The 21,331-nt window shown below is 44.5% G+C and overlaps 1 protein-coding gene across 6 annotated transcripts in view; it reads right to left on the bottom strand.

Annotated features, from left to right (window-relative positions):
* The window catches only part of LOC126526931 (cyclic GMP-AMP synthase-like receptor), an 86,276-nt gene that overhangs the window by 48,653 nt on the left and 16,292 nt on the right, over positions 1–21,331 (bottom strand). For 3 of the 6 annotated variants that reach the window (XM_055068450.2, XM_050174637.3, XM_055068452.2), the window contains 5 exons: positions 14,289–14,493; positions 12,296–12,401; positions 8,095–8,322; positions 5,109–5,267; positions 4,760–4,897 (listed from right to left, as the gene is read on the bottom strand). In XM_055068450.2, coding sequence (XP_054924425.1) covers positions 4,760–4,897; positions 5,109–5,267; positions 8,095–8,322; positions 12,296–12,401; positions 14,289–14,452 — 795 coding nt within the window. In that variant the 5' untranslated portion in view covers positions 14,453–14,493. Of the gene's footprint in view, positions 1–4,759; positions 4,898–5,108; positions 5,268–8,094; positions 8,323–12,295; positions 12,402–14,288; positions 14,494–15,301; positions 15,330–21,331 lie in introns of those variants that run through there. The other 3 variants (XM_055068449.2, XM_050174638.3, XM_050174640.2) reach the window with 3 other exon arrangements.

Here is a 21,331-nt window from a genome sequence, read left to right on the forward strand (position 1 = left end):
GGAGCTCCCACTCCAGCAGTTTTTCTTCAACCTCCTTGTTTCCGACCTTCGAAGCCATTGGCCAGGTTTTCAAAGCCCGAGTCGGCGTCATTGCTACCTGCGGCGTAGCAAACGTCGAAGTAGCTAGGCCTAGAGTTGCCGCGGTGGTCGCTACGGCTGCCAGCGGGCGCCGGTTCGAGGAGGCGAGATAATAAAAATGGCGGCGGTGGTTTTGACTAATGCCGTTTCGGACCTGCGGTCACGGCAAACAGTCCGGAAAATCGGATGGCAAAGGATTCTTTTGTCCGAAATTTCATACGTTCTTATGCATCGACTCTACGGGGCACATGGTGGTGCCTCGAAGCCGTCCGAATTATCCTGCATGTCCCAAAAATCGGGCGACCAGAAAATTGGTCGTCGACTGTACACTGACAACCCCTCCAGTCGATTACACGGCGTCAAAGACAATTCGTTACAATTCCTGTTACTCAAGCCAGCATTTGCGCAACTTTCGTTCTCTTTCAACAAAATTACCGCTAATTTTCCCTACTTACCTACCTTCCTTGGAAGGACAGTGACGCATGCAGGGAGGCAGAGAAGGTCCATAACCGGAATACACCGGGGCGAGCACACCGCTCGATGAAGCCTTCTCTTAATCAGAGGTTAGTCACGTCCTCTTTAACCTCAATAGCAAGTGTGCTCCAGGACCAGATGACATCACAAACAAACTTCTTAAGAACTTGGATGACAAGGCAATAGAGATTTTTAACAAATGAGATCAATCAAGTCTGGGAGTCAGAGCAAGTCCCTGATGAATGGAGAGCGGCCAAGGTAGTTTTAATCCTCAAGTCAGGAAAACCTACCAGTATGGAAAACCTCCAACCTATCTCGCTCACTTCATGCCTTTGCCAAGTCATGGAGCATGTAGTTCATAATCGCATATCAAGTCACATCGAGAAACATTGCCTCTTTCCTCACAACTTGATTGTATTTTGATCTTCCCCCCTCCACACAGGGCGCAACGCTCCTATTGAAGAAATCAATCTTTGATAATCGCACTAGAGACGTGATGGATGTTCCGGCCCTAGACTTGGCAAAGGCTTTTGACAGGATCAGACACCAACACATCCTAGGTGAGATATCCCAGCTCAATCTTGGCAACAAATTTTTTAACTTTACCAAATCCTTTCTCGGTGAATGCATGGCGTTCATCAGAGTTGGGACGGTTACCGAAGGGCCCTTCCCTCTAGGTTGTCTCAGCACACCCCAGGGATCAGTGCTGTCACCCCTGCTCTTTAATATGGCTATGAACAGGCTCTCCAAGAGGGTGGCTGGCATCCCAGATGTCCGGCATGTCATCTATGCGGATGACCTCACCATCTGGGTTCCCGGAGGGTCGCTAGCCATATTAGAGGAAACCTTACAAGAAGCTGTCAACATCACAGAGGATTTCCTCGCTAGCACGGGGTTGACGCTCTTCCCCACAAAGTTGAGCTACTCCTGTACAGCAAAGTGTGACAAGGAGGCAGAACTAAAGGATTAGCACCACTGAACTCGCTTTCTATTCAGATACAAACTAACGTGGGCACCTGCACACCCAGAGTTGATCCTGTTAATATCTGAGGGCTAACTATTAATTCCAAAGGGCATAATAGAGACGCTCTGGGTCATCTAACAGGACAGGCAAACAGTGTTCTAAAGCTCATTGCTAGGGCATCTAGCCGAAGGACTGAAGGAGGACAATCTCATCCGGGCCTTTCAGGCATTCTTTTCAAGTCGCGTATCTTACACTGCACCTTATTTAGAATGAACAGGGGCTGAAACTGCTAAGCTCAACTCTCTCATTCGAACTAAAGTGCCTTTGGACAGCCACAGTCTGCTAGCGTGGAAAAGCTGCTGGCCATGGGAATCCACAATACTACTGATGAGATTATTGAAGCACACTGCATAGCCCAAATTGCTTGGCTCTCTGCCACTAAACCTGGCCTCAAAATCCTGGAGGAGGCCGGCATTGAACCTCGGTATAGCCCCGAACCCACTAAACCTCTTAGCAAAGCTAGCAGGTCTCACTTCGCAATAGGCCCTGTACCCTGTAACACTCATCCTATGTATAATGTGGGCTGGGGGAACGCACGAGCAAGGGTAATCCTACAAAATTTACATCAACACAAGCTAGATGCACTTTTTGTTGACGCAGCACAGTATCCCACAGGGGAAAGATTCTCCATAACAGTGGTGGAGGTAGAGGGAAAAATCATTACTGCAGCTTCTGTAAGGGTCAAGATCTCCCATGTGGCAGAGGAGGCTGCTATCGCTTTAGCTATTGATAGTCGTAAAAAGCCAGCCTTTATGTACTCAGACTCGCACTCGGCCATCTGCTCCTTCTCGTCCGTATTGGTAGCGGAAACAACGAGTAAGATCCTTCAGGATCAGGACTTCACAATCAGAAGTGAAGAGCAGGGATATCACCACATTTCTTGGTTCCCTGCCCACTTAAGGGACATCACTGGACCGAATGGGACTACTAACCCGAATGAGGCTGCTCATAGGCTTGCGCATGACCTCACAAACCGTGCAGCCGAACCTGGGGCCTCAGAAATTCCCAAGCTTGACAGGGCCCAGGCCTCTACGCTCAAAATGCAGACTAGATCTCACCCTACTGCTCGCTTAATGCACTTAATCGATCAGGAAAACTCACAGGAATGCCGCAATTGTGGATACGAATGTAGTAATTTTGAACACATGCTCTGGCTGTGCCTAGACTTAGAGGCCTCTTCACTTCAAACCAAGGACTCTTGAAAATCCACCCTCAAGTGTCCAGAACATCTACAACTCCAGGCCATCTAGAAAACCCATGATGTTGCGGTGCGTTTCGGCCTGCCAGTCCTGTCATGTGTGAAGCCATCGGCTCATCCCGGGTCCCCCCGGGCGTGAGCTCTTCAGGACCTCAATAAAGTTCTTGTCATGTCATGTCTAGCACAAGTTCCCTGAGTTTTCCCTAGGTATTTGCAGACTATTCAAAATCCCTGAGAATTCCTGGTTTTCCCAGTTGGTAGACACCCTGCAGTGAATTTGAAATTAGCTGCGGTTACTCTAGCCCATCGTCTACTGATCAACCAAAACGCAACCGGCTGATAGCATTAGCCTAAACTACCAGGGCCAACCAAGGATGGGTTCCGTCACGGACGCAAAGAAGGAAGGAGAGGCAAGGCTAGTGCCACTAAAGCCCCTCCATCCATGCGCCACCGCCGCTTTCTTAAGAAGCGACAACCTTTGTTGTGCGCCGCCTTTTTCCCTCACACCAAATCCGGTTCCAGCATTTCTGGTTCTGGAATTTCCAGCTTAAAAATTTCTGGTTCCGGTGTTTCCGCTTCCTGGAGTTGCACTGCAGGAATTATCGCTTTGACTGCTGCCAGACGATGGTGAGACGCCCGCGCGTGCTTAGCAGAGCTATGGCAGTCGCCATAAGAAGAATGCAAAGGGGACAAGCTGTTGTATTCCGCTGAAGTAGTAGTTCGCGGTCACCGTTTTCCAGATGCACGAAAAATGGCAGTGGTCTCCAAGCGCCCAGGCACTACATTCTACTGTACGTTGTCGCTCGTGGCACAACCCGTCGCAGGTTGACGCGAAGCAGCGAACACGAGCAGATTACAATAGGCGGTGGTTCTTGGATGGAATCGCATTCACAGTTTAAACCGCAGCTGGTGCAATTAAAGCCTCTCCATCGACGTGAAAGTAAACAACGCTAAAAAACATAGCGTCACTTCCACTCAGAACAGGAAGCTGCAGCTACGCAAGTTCCGCTTGACCCCGGAAGCTAAGGCGGTGAGTGGGAGAGGAGCGTGGAGGAGGAGGGCAGGTTGGCGGTACTTAACTTGGTCGGCATAAACGTGTATGGAGGGGCTTTAGGTGCCACCACGGCGAAGTTGCTTCTGATACGCCCTGGCACACCTCTGATGCAGAAAATTCTGACTCCGAGTGTGCCGCTGTGCGTTGTGCGTGTGCTTTCTCACGACGGAAGAGAAAGGGAAGGTGGAGGAACATGCACGCTCGAGCAGGTCCAACGCCCTGTGGAAAGGAATAAAGAAGGGATGTTTACGTGTCAGGAAGGGCGGAGTGCGGACGGTGTTATCGGGGCGATCGAGACACGCTGCCTCAGGTGGTTCATGTGTTCGGGGGCTTCTGGAAAAAAGAATGAAGGGACTATGCATGCAAAGCACGTCTCGTGTATGACTACGCTCGCCTGTGCGGCGCGGCCATCCAAAGCCTGCCTGTCCATGCGTGCGCACTGACGGGCTGGCTCGGGCAGGATGGAGAGCGCAAAATATTCCAGTAAATGTTTTTTCTCCATAAACCTGGCTATAAATTCCGGTTGCACAAATTACGCGAGTAAATACAGTATGTCACACAGTACTGAAGCTAAACACGACCCTATACAGATCCCGGCTTTTTGTAAAAAGCACTGGTCCTTGAAATATAATGAACAGCGATTCGAACCCACTAACAACCCGACGTTATTGCTCGGCTCAAGACATGCCGGCATTATTTGGAACCTACTTGAATGTTATCGTAGATTCTATCAGTTGTGTGTGTTCTCACCGAGCCTTGTGTAATCAGATTGTACACACGCAACACTACTATTGGAACAGTACAATGTACCTTCTGCAGAAGACTGGAAGATCCAAACGTCAGGCTTGCCTTTTACCATGGAACTTATATTTAGTGCTGATGAAACAACAAGATGGACAAAAGCTGGCCCCCAATGCTCTGTCAGGCTCACCTTTAGCAATCTGATTGTTGGCTTGATGCATCCCAAGTCCTTTATCAACTTCTTCTCAGCATCTGGGAAGTGAATGCGCCAGAGGTGCTGATTATCTTTGGGCGGCTTTGGAACCATGAACCACTTTTTGTCATTCTGCTGCAACAGAGGGCAAGGAATCACAAAAATGTGCACCTTTACAAGTGCCACGTCTGTCAGGGAAATTTTACTAATAGTACTACGGTATGTCAGCTTAAGTTTGCTGTTATATTTATGCAGTATTATATTCACCCTGTGCTGCAAAATATATGCCATACCAGAAATGACGGAGTACGTCTTTATGCATGTCAGTACAAGACAAAACGCACACCTCTTTGAGAAGTCCCTTGAACCACTTTTGACGAGGCACATTCGTAGGAAGACAATTGAAGTCGTGCTCCAATACAGGCACCAAGTCTATGTCTATTTGGCTCCCGTCGCGAAGGTGCACAAGCAGCGTCCTGGCAGGCCCACTCTGCCGCACTGTCAGCTGAAAAACATGCATGCACAAAGCAGTAAGACTGATGTGACCGTTCTGGAAGTCACCCAGGTGTCAATCGTGGATGAATTAAGTGCAAAACAAAAATGAAAACAAGTTCTTTTTTTTTTTCACTTTCACTACTTCACATGATGTCGCTGTGATTCTTGATCCCACACTTCCTTACGGCATACATCATATTTGGAAATCAAATATGTAGCAGTATGAAATCATGCTCTCAAGTCTTACTCGTAAGATGTATTCTATATTACACTTTTCTGTTCAGATTTCATTCCTCCATAATAGTACAGTGGTGTCCGTCATTATAGTGAACATGCAGAAGCATGCCTTACACTTTTGGATGTTGTACATCTGTGGGTTCCAAATGGTGGAGCCTCAATGCAATAAGCAGAATAAGCAACAGCCAGCACCCCCTTATGGAATTAGTACCCTATTTTCAGGACTATAGGTCGCAGCCCCCACTTTCTACAAATTTCAAAGAAAAAATTGGGATATAAGTTGCACCGGTGTATAAGATGCTAATTTAACTCGGTCAGCATGATGAAATGCGATTATGCAAGCTCGTACACACATCATAAAATTCCTTACTTATCTATTTCAGGGCACTAAATTTCTGTCAACAAAAGATTTTACGGGCCACAAGTTCTAACAGAGTAAGACTTCAAGAAACGCTTATCTTTGTGCAGAAAACCAGCATTTATTGCACTTCACTTGAAGCCACTGATGGCCTCGTCTGCCAGTGCAATCAAAAAGTTTATCCCTTTCGACTGGCAGCATCAACTGAGTCACCGTCATTGGCCTCTGAATAACATTTATGAGACATGAGCATGTCACTGGCGTTGCTTCTGCGGCATCGAGACAAACACACCAACGACCAAAACATGCCTGCCTTGAATCTGAACACACGCACAGAAAAGTGAAATGGCGACTGGAAGCCAAAAGCTCTACTTCTCGGATGCACTATTGATGATGATGGTAACGAACTAGTGCTTTTTGTAACCAGTTTACCTCTGGCGCCACAACGTACAAAAAAATTGTGGCACTCCCTTTTCTGTTTTATTGTGTCAATTCAGTGGGTTTAACCTTTTCTGCTATAAAAAGTGAACTACTACTGCAAACTCTTACACATGACTTCCAATCAGGGAGGTGGCATTCATATCAGAAAGCTAGCTGCAACTGCACTGCCTACATGGCAAGTCCTAGCAGGTATCCTCTGTCACCATTCTGGCGCCAGTGTAAATGCAAGATTTCATTTCTTTCAGAATGTTGCTGTGCACGATTTGTTGTACTCAAGAAAAAGAAATTTATATTGGTAGCGCCAGCATGCATGGTTTTAGGCATATATAAGTCGCACAATTGCTTAAAGCACACAAATGAAATTTGTGGAAGAAATATGTGACCTACAGTCGGGAAAATACAGCACTCTGCCAAGACAGACACTTCCCCACTTTCCAGAAAGGACAATTTATGTTGCCCTGGCTCGCATGACATTTTAAACAGCAGATAAAACCATACATTGCTAAAATGGAGGATGCACAGACACCAAAGGTGCAATTTGTGCGCTACCAGCACGTAATGATGCATGCATTGCCGCCGTGCAGCAGTTTCAAGAACTAGGTGTGCCCTGCACCACAGCTTTGCTCTCTTCTGCACACATCTGTGCACAATCATTCGTTACGTTCACACAAACAAAATGATGGCCAGTGTCCTTGATCACAAAATGATTGCTAGAGTTTCCAGTGGTATCTTGCTTGCAACGCTTACCAAGAAAGCTTGAGAAGCATCAACCGTTGAGCTAGTAGGTGCGACATTGCATGGACTAGTTGATGCTGCAATTGCAGGCTCCCAGGCACACCTAATAGTTAAGAAAGCTTAGCTGCCAAGTGTGCCTGAGAGCCTGTAGAGATTTTTCAGACTGCTGAAGCACAAATAGCCAAAAGTATGGCACTGTTCTTTCAAGGCTAGAATGTAGACTAGAAGTGGGTTGGAACAGCTGTGCCTTTGCTCACATGCGTATAATTTTGTCTCACGATACTTAAAAATACACAACTAATGAACCCAGTTCACGTCAGTACAACATTTATTTAATGGTGCAGTCAAATCAAGCATATAAAAAAGAAAAAGTTGCAGTTTCACCCAAAAGGCAAACCATTGATTACGATGGTAAAGTATTACACAACTTCAACAAGTAAGGCTCATGGTTTTATCGGCTGTATAATTGCAGCAAACATTCCCCGACTAATTACACCCGCATGTGCAAACATGAAGCAATTTCACTCAATGACTGCAAACATACCCAGTCACAATCCTAGTATGGTGAAGAGCACAAAATGAGGGAAGCAAACACGTCTTCAAAACTTGAGGTTATGCAACCTCCTATAGATGTGCACCCGAAGACAGTGCAAACGCAGCCACCAGCCACCCCAGCTCCCCACCCAGTCTTTGCCTCCGCAGGAGATAACCTCCAAGACAGGGCGTGGCGTCGCACAGCTGGGCTAAAGAAACAGAGCCGCACTTGGCCAGACGCAGCGCCGATCGTCATGGCTACAATGAATACACCACAACTACGTTGATGGGGAACAAACAGCATCCTCAATCGAGAGAAAAAAGACAAAAAAATGCACATGGGCAACTGCCAGCTCGCTGCTCTTATGCAAGGCAAAGTGCAGCGAGCATGGAGAAGATGGTGAGCAGGTGAAAATAAATGTGTTTTTTATGCGTTATGTTGTGACAAACTTGAATACAACATGAGGCGCTTTCTAAGTGGAGAAATTTCTGGAAAAAGCTCGCATTATATTCGTGCAAATATGGTACGCACCTCAAAGTGTTCAGAGTCGTCATTTCCGTGCTGTAGCTTATAGGCTACCAGGGCCTTATCCATGACGGACTGCAACCACACCTGCCACAATAGGGGCTGAAACTTGAGATCTTCGCTGAATAGCTGATACAAAGAGTTAATTTCTGGCCCCTTCATGGTCTCCCGTAGGCGCTCTTCGCAAATCGTGGTCAGAGTGTAGCTCACATGACCAGGTGTTTCGGCAACCAGCTGGAAAACCACACCAAACCATACATAGCTCGCATTTCAGACAGGGACACCTACAGTCCCAAGTTTTGCACATTTGTCCTAAATGTATGTAATCCCAAGCCCCAAACCGAACATCTTGCAAGTCATATATTCACAGGTGGGGTTCAGTGACTTGCAGTGTAGACATCCTTTCACAGTATTAAACCAATAAGAGCATCTTTTCAACAAGGTGAGGCCCAAAACTGCCCAAGCATCCTCAAGCCTGCAAAGTTTATTCTTTACAGGTGATATAATTATACAGAGAGTATTTATGTGGTCATATAACAGGTTGTCCATGGCAATATAAGCATAAAAGATAAATAATAAATAAGGCACATCAGCATAGACTGAACATGGGCACTGTAATTTCTAAGAATCGTGCTTAATCAATGGCACCATCGAAGCGCTGAGTTTGCAACAAGGAGACATGATGTCTCGCAATGAAGTGTGCAGGTGCACGGCACATGTTGAGTGCTGCTGATTTCAAATCAAGCTCTGGAGTAGTCATGCAACAAGCTGCAACACGGTAGGTGGAATGAGCATATTTCACTTCATTTATAATACCCTCAAGGCCTGTGAAGGCTTTACAAGTGGGGAGTGGGTTACAAGTAAATTCAAACAGCAAGTCTTACAAGAGAAACATGTACAACATAGAAATACAATTTGACAAATAATTCAGTAGTAATACAATGAGCAATTACAAAAGCAATTACAAAAAAAGGACAACATCATTCTAGCAAGTAATGTTGGTTAAGGCATCACGAAACAAAAGATTATCGCTGATGGATACAATGTTTGCGGGAAGGTGGTTCCACTCTAGCGATGTCCGAGGTACGGATGACGGGGAGAATGTATTTGTGCTGCAAGAAGGGATGTGAACCTTGTAAGAATGATCGATGCGATGAGATACGTAGTGTGGAGTATGGATTAAGACATCACGCAGTGTTGTGTGGTGAAAAATTTTGTTAAATAATGATAAACGGGGAAACTTTACGTCGAGCTGCTAGAGATGGAAGAGAAAGGCTAGTTTTCATGGCTGTTACGCTGACAGTTCTGTTATAATTAGAAAGAATAAAACAAGCAGCGTTATTCTGAACTAATTCTAATGTGTTAATTAACCCTTTGAAGGTTTTCGCCGTACATGTACGGCGGCGGTTTTCTGTCCCGCAAGGTCTTTGCCGTACGGGTATGGTTACGACCCTCTGTTTGAAATTTCGCGCCATAATGACGATGGGCGCTCATCGGGAGGTGCTGCCACCTCTTAGCACTTACAAGATGCGTTTGAAATTGGTGCTACCTTCTTGGGGAGATAAACAGAGCTGATTGCTAGCTTCAGCGCGTCGCTCAGACTGCGGCAACGCCCCTTTGGCGGTTTCGGTTTCGCCGCGTGATCGCAACGGAGGCGCGCGAAACGTCATTTTTTTCTTTGTCGGCACTCTCTTGCAGGGCGGTGGAAGTTGATTTCTATCTTGATTGGCGCTGCTCTTAGCATGCTTATCAGCGCCGTTCGCGAGGTCTTCTCGCTCTAAGTGGAAACGCGCTTTCGCGGTTTCGGTTCCGCCGCGTGATCGCAACGGAGGCGCGCGAAACGTGGTTTTTCTCTTTGTCGGCACGCTCTCGCAGGGGCGGCGGAAGTTGATTTCTATCTTGATTGGCACTGCTCTTAGCTTGTTTATCACCACTTACTTATAGCGTTGTTCGCGAGGTATTTTCGCTCTCCGCGGCAACGCGCTTACGCGAGAGGGTGCCTCAGACCTCTGCCCAAGGCAGCCGCACACAAAGATGGCATGTGCGCGCCAACACAACTCCTCGCTTCAAGAGAACAGACACGCATTTTAGGTGTGCAGACTGCGATAAGGTGCTGTGCGTAGACCCGTGTTTCAAGGAGTACCACGCTCGGAAATACTATTGAACATTTAGCAGTTCTGAGTGATGCCGACACCAAAATACTGTTCCTAATTATTTTTGACTATTTATTCCCGACTTAATACATTTTGTACATTCAAGATCCGCAATAAAGTAATTTGACCACCTGGGAAAGTTGTTTTCAAAATAATTCGACCCTCAAAGGGTTAAGAGACTAATGCAGCGTATTCTAATTTTGGGCATATTAGTGTTTTATAAAGCAATAATTTCAAAGTGTGTGGAGCCTTAAAAAAGTTTCGCCTTAAGTAACCAAGAGTGCAGTTAGCATTGTTCACTATATTAGTAATGTGAGTTGCCCAGGTAAGGTCGTATGTAATATGAATTCTATATGTACGGCAACAGTCTTGACAGCAAGTATGAAGGCTATCAAAAGCATAAAAGTGAACTCTGGCATATCAAAAGTGATCAAGAGATTATCAAAGATATGAAGGCAGTTGGGCATTACTAAAGAGCTATCAAAGGCATTGAGAGGAATTGCCAAAAGCAATCTGAGGTCAAAGATTATTAGAAGGTTACTGAATGCAGTGCAAGTGAGCACTGCTGCAGGGTGCCCAAAGATCCAATTGGCAATCAGCCTGTATATATTATTATCACACAATAGTGTGCAGCAGCAATTAACTTCTGTACTTGTTGACAATGTTCTAGCAGAAAGTATCTTCAGTAATGAGAAGCCTACAGAAAAAGAACACAAATGTAATGCACCTGGATTTCCCTGTGGGTAGAGCATGAAGCCAGAATAAAGTTCACTGTAAGAAGAGCTCTAGGCTGAGCATAATGGTGAACCAGTATTTGTCTTTCCTTCTTTCTGGGTATATTTTCACCCTTAATGCGAATTTAGTGAAATTGCATTCCAAAATGTGACGGCTTCCACAATTACAATCTGAAGCTTGTCTTAAAAGCTATAAGTAACTAGTGCACTTAAGATAACTACCATAAGCCCACAGACAAAATAAAGAGAATAAATGCAGAAAGAAACATTGCAGGAGCTCTGGAATAAATAACTTGGATTTGGAGCTCTGGAACAATTTGCGGACACAATGTAATGGTGTCCTCGCATAATGTCCTATTTCTTAGGACCTTTGAGGTATAGTGAATAAACCAATGATTAAATTACTAACAAATGTGCTGACTGTCAATTAACCTATGACGCCAAAACTTGCAGGGAATCTAGAGGGTGACTTGAAAAGAAGCTATTGATGGAGCAATGATCGCAAATACACTTTGTTGCTTCGTGGTGATTTGAACATCGACAGCTTAAGCGCAGCCATAGCAGCTTAAGCGCAGCTTAAGCGCAACTGAACTTGTCCATTTACTGGAAGCCTTCAAATGTGCCACATACCTGCTGACATATTCAGTGTGACAAATCAACTTGACTTGAGGTGTTCTTTACAAAACAAGCGACGAACTGCTAACTTCTGCTGTTACAGCAGCTGATCTAGGGGACCTACTTACGTGTTCATCAATCATGAGCCATCTTGTATTGAACAAAACCGAACTGTATAGTCGCATTTTCAAAATATAAACAAATTCACGCAGCAAAATTTTAACCAACATCTGGATGAAGTGACGTTGGGACACCCAGCATGGACAACAAAGCGTGTCATCGGCATATCTGTAGGGTTAGTACAGCTGATCCTTTATATATACATGGGCTGTACTATGGTTAAAAGACAAACAAAAAGAACTGCCACAAAATTCCACAAAGTAGTTACAGAAAGCTATTGCTTTCAAAAAGCAAAATGGATTCAAGGATTGCAGAAATGTGCAGTGATGGGATTAAGAAGGCACAGGATGAAGTTAGCTGGTGCAGAACAGAGCCAGCTGGAAATAACCAGTAGTGGCCTTCATCCTGCAGTGGACTTAAATAGCACAATGATGATAAGAAGGACATGATAATGAGGAAAACAGGGCCTTTACAAAAATGCTGCTAAAATTGTCTAATTGACTTTAGTAGTATATTAAGTTAAAATAATGGCAAGCTTTACACTGTAAAACTAGTTGGTGGCAAAAGAGAAGAAATGTCTGTTACCTTAAAATCATCTTCCTGAACAGGCAGTTTCATAACAAGATTGATGTCAAATTCATCAGCCTGCCGGATGCGCAGCCCTTCGTAGCTGCTTCCAGTGTAATATAGTCTGAAATGTCCAATATTCACTAACACAAATACAGCACACTTGCGCCGCTGTTTTCAAATTGTGCATCATTTTCTGGCCAGCAACAATGTAAAACATGCAACTAATGCAAGCAAGGCCTAATGCATGCTGTTCAGCAAGGGAAAGCTACCCTTGCCCCTACCTAACAGTAGCACGAACCTAATTTGCAGCATCACATTATCTGCAAAAAAATGTGAACTTTTTGTAACATTTCCTCTACCTAGTGAACTTCTCAAGACCTCAATTGCTCATTCAACATTCTACGCTCCTGCACCCTTACAGAAGTCAATAAATTCACTTTCACCCTACTTTCTGCTAGCCTCAAGGTTAGCTCAGCTGGCAGAGCAACTGGTCCAGAAAGGCACTGGTGCCAAATTTGATCCCCAGACCAGAAAGACTTCTCTTCAAGAGACCCTGAAACGATTTTGATGATACAAACGTACTGAGTCGTTAGAGCAGGTCCTTCTGATCATTCATTGACACATCTAAGTGCTCTGCATAAAGCGTGTAATTTACCATAAGGTTTTAAAAATGCACATTGCTGTCGATCGCAGCACACTGCTCGGCGGAATTTTAAGTCGCCCCTACCCATATGACGGAAATCACCCATATGACGTCAGTGGGGCGAGCTACCCAATTGGCTGACCAGGGCGCATGATCGATAATTTTTCCAGCTTTATGGTAAACAAATGATGTTCGTCTGCTTGTGTTACAACGTACTCTGTCTTTGACGAGAGCTCTGTCGTTGGTGTCGGTCTGTCTTTTTGCGAGTGCTGAGATTTGACTTTGTTGCATTGTGGGCTGCAAACATAGCGACTGGCAATATGTCAAGCTGCGACATTGTGTCCCTCTGCAAGCCAGTAGACGAGCGGACTGGCTGCAGCGCATCAGACTGCCGCTATCCGATCGGCGCCAGGATTTGCGCGATTGCGGCCGTCACTTTACACCGGAAGATTACTGACACAATAGCGTTTCGAGAGTCCGGTATTAGGGTAAACGCAAGATCAAGGGGACAGGGCCTGGCCGTGTCCCCTTGCGTGTCGTTTCACAGAATGAACAGAAGCGCAAATGTGAATGGTCTGCACGGTGCAGCCACCTGGTGGCATAGAGCTCAACCACACACAGTAGCAGTAACAAAATGTATTCTTCTTTGCTGCTGGTGTAAATTTTTTGCAGGAGAGTAATCATTAACATGTTGTTTTTGTAAATGTTTAAAATGTTTTGCACTTGGTTAGAGCAATACCATGGAGGCCGATCAGGCAGCTCACGTACGTCTACACTAAAGTTCCTTCATCAGCTTGAATTTATGCCTCCACCGTTCCGTTGAAACGTTCAGCTAGTGTGTGATTACCGGAATACCAGACACGTTCGGTGCTACGACAGAATGCTCGCAATGCACGCTGCTTCGATAGCTCTCGCTTGGGGTCGACGGCCAAGCGGCTAGCGGAGAGCTATCGCGCGGGGGAAGGAGGGGGGGGCTCCAAAACAACCAGAAGTGGACGATGTGATGTCGCATCGTGACACAGAACCAGCGAAGGCGAAGTTTAGCCCAGATCGCTCGGCGTACGAGTTGAGGAAAAGCATGGCTAGGGAGGAGGGTAACTTCTAATCGCTTGTAGCTCCATTAATACGTAACACTTCACTTAAATTGTGGTGCAAATGTTCTATTTAAGCTGTACCCTATGTGTCTATAAAATTTGACCGAACCGTTTCAGGGGCCCTTCTTTCTTTCTTAATATCCTGTTCGAGTGTGTTCGTCTAGTTCCATGTTACATTCAGATGGATGCCAATATTCCTTAGCACACATTAAGCATGAATGCTCACAGTTCCACAGTTTGACACAGCAAATAAAGCGTACCCTTGCCCTACCTTTTAAATATCAGAGCAAACAAGCGGTCCTCCTTCATCTCTTCACAGAGGTTCTTTAAGACCTTGTTCAGGATTGACTTGTTCCTCTCCGTGATATTATTGTCCTTGGACAAAGCTTCGTGCAGACGTTGCATATAGTGTTCTGGTTTCACATCCACTGCCATGGCTCGTGTTCAGCGCAGCAACCACAGGACCACAGATGAAACTGCAGTGAATATGTACACACTTTAAACCACCAGCATGGCAGCATGCAGACAGGCACGGCTTTCAAGGTGTTTTAATGCTTACTACCTCAAGCACACCAACCAACTTTTACTAGCTACAGATTTCATTCTCACAATCCAAGTTCCCTATGCATACTTTGTTTCCACAAATGTACTTCACGGTATCAAAGGCCTGATCTATCTCCTGTACTGCTTCATGAAAGTGCTAATCTATAATACCGATGGCACATAGCACACATTCGATCTCGATCAACTGGGATTAAACTTCTCGGTTGCGGTTGGCTTCTTTACGTAAGCTGCGGGAGAGGGCCAATTGTGGTCAAGAATTTCTATCCGGACTAGGCTTGATCACGATCAAAAGTCGTAGTGTGACACTGGTATAACGCTGAAATTCGGAGGTAAGAAAAAGAAAACTTGAAAAATACACCGCCGCTGTACAATGGGTAACAGAATAAAAAATTTATGTGCATAACATTAAGAAGTAGGCAGATGGCATACTTATACACCAATATTTTCTAATGCAGTGGTGTTTGAATAAGGGGTATTATTAAGAAATGTCCAGTTATTGGAAAAGAAAACAGAAGACAAAGGGATGGAAAGCAACAGGACAGGCCCTTAAAGTCTCACTTTTTAGCTTCCAAAATCAGCATAGAAGACAGCAATTCTAATCACAAGCTTATACTTTCAGAATTGTATCGCCTAGGCAGCCACATGTTGCATAGTGGCACTAGGACTCACATAGCAGTTAAATATTACAGCAAGACAAACGATGAAATTGTAATAGATTACCTTGAAATATTGCAGGACAACTTCTTTACTGCAACAAAAGTTGAAAAATGGAATCGAACATACTGAGCAAGACTTGATTCCCACCAAAAGAAGAAAGACTATGCAAGGAATTCCATGCCAAACGATATGACTGCAAGTCATTTAGTTCTCCTGAAAATGAATTTTAAAGAATGAATTAAAAGCAAATTTGAGTGAATTTAAAGTGTTTTCAACTCATGCCCATGAATGTATGACTTTTTACTTTGTCCTTGCGAAGTCAGAGCCTACACTGCATCTTTGCCTAGAAATGACAAAGCGGGCTCCTTTTTATACGAGACGCCAGCCGACACTAGTCATTTTGACAGGCATCATATCGATGCTTCTCCTCACCTTGCCGCAGCATAATGCATTGAGCTTGGGACATGTCAGCTGCCTTGGGCGGAGGCAAGTCAAAAGCGAACGGCGATCCTTCAGCAATCATGTAGTCGATGAAATCGTCACTCAAATCGAAGCTGATATCGCTGCTGTCCAGTTCAAAAGAGCTGGTAAGGCTCCCCATGTGGTTAGATGACATCAGCTTCACTTTTTTGGCAGTGACACCATGTGTACTGCGTGTTTAGCACACATTCTGTGTTTACATTACAGCAGTGTAAGATCCAGCATCATAGACTCGTCGTAGACGTCATGCGAAGCAGCTACCTGTCTCGGTTTCAGTTATTTATTGGTTATTTAAAATTATTGATTAGTTTGTAAGGAAACTGGACCATCCTACCGGTGAAAGGACTCTCAATGCCATTTGAAAATGACAATATCCTAAATATAGACAAACGAAAAGTAGGAGTTGCCTTTAAAAGAAAAGTGGAAAAAAACACTCAAAAATAAAAAGAAATCTGCATTTTTCTTCAAGCTTCCAGATCAGTATGAATCACAACTAAAGACTGCAAGAGAGCACTTTTTCTCACACTTTGACCAAGTTCATGAAACATCAACCGTGTAAATTCTTGAAGTATTTATCTATGCCAGACAGACCCTGTGAATAAAATTGAAATTTCTGATAGTATCATTGAATATCTATACTATTGCAAATTCTTTCAGCCCTTACATCCAGTCAGTCTTTACATGCAAGCAGCCTCTATATATCCCACTAAGAGGCAACGAATTCGAAATGCCTGAGGTTACAATGTCAGCATCTGGTGTTTTTAACCTGCCTTTACAACTTGATGTCCAAAAATCACTTTGCCCGGACAAAATTCCTAATACCGTATTTCTTAAACACTACACAACTCAGTCGTCCACACTTCTACAAAAGGCATTTGCCTCATCGTTGGAAACAGTGGAGCTTCCTGCTAACCGATTGTGCATGAAAGTGATAACGTCCACAAAAACAGAAACAAACAACTCGTTGAGACGTACAGCACATACCGATACTATTGACTAGCACATGGTGCAAGTTAATGGAGAACATCATAACAGTGTACTTTGGTCAACCAAGGGAACAGGCTGGCTTCAGGAAGGGATACTCTACAATCGATCACATCCATGTCATTAATCAGGTAATCGAGAAATCTGCAGAGTACAATCAGCCTTTCTATATGGCTTTCATAGATTACGAAAAGGCATTTGATTCAGTGGAGATACAAACAGTCATAGAGGCATTATGTAATCAAGGAGCACAGACCATTTACGTAAATATCTTGGAAAATATCTACAGAGACTCCACAGCTACCTTAATTCTACACAAGTAGGAAGATACCTATAAAAAAAGGGGTCAAACAAGGAGTCACCATCTCTCCGCTGTATGCTTGGAAGAAGTATTCAAGCTATCAGCTGGGAAGGCTTAGGAATAAGGATCGACGGCAAATATCTCTGCAACCTTTGGTTTGCAGATGACATTGTTCCATTCGGCAACACTGGAGGCGAGTTACAACAAATGATTGAGGTCCTTAACAGAGAGAGTGTAAGAGTGGGGTTGAAGATTAACATGCACAAGACAAAGATAGCAGTACAAGACAGACTGCTGTAGCAGCGATGATGAATGCACGCTGACTAATGAGGCTCCATCGTATCTTGCAGTTGGCTGTTACTGGTGACACGTCCCGATTTTCCCAAGGGAAGCTTCCTCTGTAGCAAGGCTGTTCTCCGTCAACACTGTCGTCATGGACGGCATTGCCTTCGGGCGTGTTGCCGGTGTCAACAATCGTCAGTACTGCCATCTACCCAAAGCAACAGCAACAGGAACTGATATCGCTTGAAGCGAGCAGGTGGTTGTCTCGCCCAGCATTCTGGCAGTAGCAGCGACAGTGAATGCAGGCTGACTAACGAGGCTCCATTGTTTTTTGCAGGTTGGTGTTGTATCTTTTTTGTACTGAGTTCACACATGCATTGTCATCGGTGTTGCTGCCAGGTGTTGAACATGCAATGTATGTGCAGTACGTTCTCTTGAAGGTTCATGTTTTCGTGTAAACAGGCCAGGTTAACTGGGCCATACCTAAGTGTGAGTTATGACAGACGGCTTTGGTGGGGTGGCGAAGGCCCTCGGGGAGAAACAACCGGGCAGCATTAAGGAAGTTGCGAAGGTTCTGATGGATCTGGTAGGGAAAATGGATGCTTTTGCAAATGCCATGACAATGGGGGTGGCAACGGGTGGAGGGTTCCAATGCTGAAGTTCATGCTAAACTGCTTGGAATCTGAGATTATCTCACCATTATTAATGAAGGCTTTGAAAAATTCAAGAAAGACGTTCCTGATTTTGTAATGAACTCACGGAGTAAATGCCCAGTATGACCAGTCCAGAAAGGAAATTCAAGAGCTCTGAAGGGAACTTGATATTGCAAAGAAGGAAATTGTTGACATGAAACAGTATAGTAGAAATATGAACCTCGAGATCAAAGGTCTTCCAGCGGTCGAAAACAAAGTCCTAATGGAAAGAGTGGAGGAAATTGCTACGTACCTCGGCGCTAAACTACGCAAGGGTGACGTTGAGATCGCCCACCGGGTGCAGTCAAAATACAAGAGGCCTAATGTTGTTAGTTTTCCATGATCGAGTGCTCTCTGCTGCTAAGAAGACTAAACTGAATACTGGGAATCTTGGTCTTGAGGCTCATGAGCCAATTTATGCAAACAAACATCTTTGAATTGAGAACAAAATGCTGTCTGGCAAGGCACGACATGTGTGGCAAGAGAAGAACTGGAAATACATTTGGTTTTCCCAAGGCAAAGTGCTTATGCTAAAGGGGAACAATTCGCCTGTTGTGCACATAACTTGCGAGGCAGACTTGTCCCGCATAGGTTAACTATACTAATGCTCATTAGCTAAGAATAATTTTTCTTTCTGTTTAAGTATGGCTTTCCTATCTTCCCAGGCTGATAAGTTGATCGGATATATTAACACATGTTCTATATTTCAATGCAATGTTCGCAGTATTCTTAAGAACTTTAACACCTTGGTTGCATGTATTTCATGTAATAAATCATTGTTTGACCTAATTGTTGTCTCAGAAACATGGCTCAAGTCTAACAAAAGAATCAATATTCACGGATACACCTTCTTGTCACAACCCCGCGATTCTCATTTGCGAGGCGGAGGCGTCACATTTTTTGTTAAAAAAAACATCTATTTTCAATTTCTGCCTTCTCTCTCAAGTACTGATGAATATATGGAAGCACTGTTTATAAGACGATTTCGGTTTAATTGTTAGTGTGGTTTACCGATCTCCTAACTCGTTGATGGTACCTTTCCTGGGCAGGCTTGAGTTTGAGTCTTGAGGCTTGAGTCTGAGAGTAATACCATACGTGCCAACCTGGCGAGATCAACAATCGGGAGACTTTTCATTCGCGCCAAAGGGGCGGGGGGTTGCATTCACTGTTCCAATTTCCGGTGGGACCGGGGGGGGTTGAAACTTTCAGGCAGTGTTCAATGAGTCCTTTTGCAGGGACCTTGCAGTAGCAGGCTTTGCTCACTTCAGAAATTTGTCCGAGTAGCTTTACTCAAAACATGGTCCAGACTGATGGCCCTTCACTAGCAGCAGGTGTTGAAGGGTTGTGTTGCACCTTGATGAGCAGAATTCAGTCCTAGTTTCTCTTTCATGCTAAAATTCTCTCACACTCTGCCTTGCTATGCAGAATCACGAGTAAATCGAGCATCACCTTAGCAACTCAGCGAAACATGTTTTCCATCGGTGTTTTTCATTTTTCCAACCATAGACCACTGCACGTCCCATCTTTCTTCATTCAGAATGTGCTCTTGAAGATGGTACGCCTGTAGTGTGGCAAGCTCAGCTTCGAGAGCATCTAAAGCGTCTTCAGCGGATTCATTGGAATCTCGGGGCAGCAGCTGAGGGAAACTCTGCATAAAGAAACGAAGACTGGAGAGCGATGCCTGTGAAATAAATTTCAGGTTGGCCACCTCTGCATTCTTCCAAGTTGCATTTCAGAGTTGCGTCGACATCCATAATGCTTCGCATCGTCGCATTTCCGAAACATTTTCCGTAGAAGAGGCCCAACGTGATCACTGACACTAAGGGGTAGGTTGTGTTCGACGAAGAATCCCGTAAACAGGCACTCCACACGTATGACATTGTCATCGCAGTTGTTCTGGAGAAAGCTCACTATGTTGTCTTGCTGCTCAGCGGTGCGCTATGGAAACGTGCAGTTTCAAGTCGCCTTTGCCACCGTGCGCTTACGTCGCATCCACAAGTTGTACAAAATGCATAAGGTTCTCCTTTTCTTGATGTCAAAAAGCACAGAAATTCAGAAGTATAAGATTGCAAGAACTTCTGCAATACCTTTTCTTGCGTTTTGATAGCGCCATGGCATCAAGCACACAAGGATTGTAGTTTTACACAGTGCACCGCATACACACGTCCTAGCCAACACTAATCATACACACAAGCAGCAACGCCTTACAAGCAGCAACGCCTTGCAAGCAGCAGCAACAAGATGCACCATGGAGGAAGGCCTGCATGAAATGCAAGAGCTACATAGGCTCTGGCTTTAGTCGGCTTACTAGGCACCGTAGTCGGCTGCTTAGTCGATGATACCGATGGTGCTAGTGCGGCCGTTGTTGGTGATGTTGATGATTATGATGTGGCTTTAGATTTCACAGTGCCGGTTTCGCAAAAACCATTATTGTGCGAACAGAGACCACTTTTCTGGAGACATAAGACAGCGATCGTACAATCGGAAAGTTCAGTCAAAAATCGGGAGTCTCCCGGGTGAATCGGGAGGGTTGGCTGTAATGTAATATTGTTATGGTTGGTAATTTTAACACTGATTTAGCTTGTTATGCGCAAAACAGTTATACGCTCCAGTCATTTGGCTTGAGCAATTTTATCACAGAACCTACTTGCCTTACTGACACATCTAGCACCTTATTAAATCATGCTCTATACAACATATATACTGGGGTGTGTGCTGGAACTTACTCTGATGTAATAGCTGATAATTTACCCATTTTTCTTGTTATACAAACCAATCCACCCGGACAGAAGTCGCCGGTCGAACATATGCATGCGAAGGTTGATCATAAGCTTCTTCGCAGAAACCTTGAACAATCTGATTTTTACATCTTGTATGACAGTGACGTTTACATTGAATATCTAAAATTTGAAGAAACTCTTAGATATGTGATAAATCTTAGTAGCATCCCTATAATGCATAACAATTAGAGTAAGCCCATCTGTGCCTGGATGACCGATGAAATTCAATTTGTGTCAAAAGAATATGATAAGTGGTACCACAAATGGAAAGAACACAAGCCTAACTCCTATTACAGGAGCCAATTTAAATGCTTCAGGAATAAATCAGTATCTCTTATGCAGAAACAAAAAAAAAAACAATATTACTCCTCTATGGCACAGCAGGCTGACGGAAACACGAAAAAAGTATAGACTATTGTAAATGATGTAATCGGTAACGCTCAAATCAGCCTGTATTGCCCAAACTAGTCGATCAAGCTACGGTAGATGCTTTTAATGACTGCTTTTCTAACATAGGGCCGTCACTAGCAGCACAACTTCCTCCCGCTTATGAATTTGCCGTACCAATACAACC

This window comes from Dermacentor andersoni, chromosome 9 (genome assembly GCF_023375885.2).
Source record: "Dermacentor andersoni chromosome 9, qqDerAnde1_hic_scaffold, whole genome shotgun sequence".
NCBI classification, from domain to species: Eukaryota; Metazoa; Arthropoda; class Arachnida; order Ixodida; family Ixodidae; genus Dermacentor; species Dermacentor andersoni.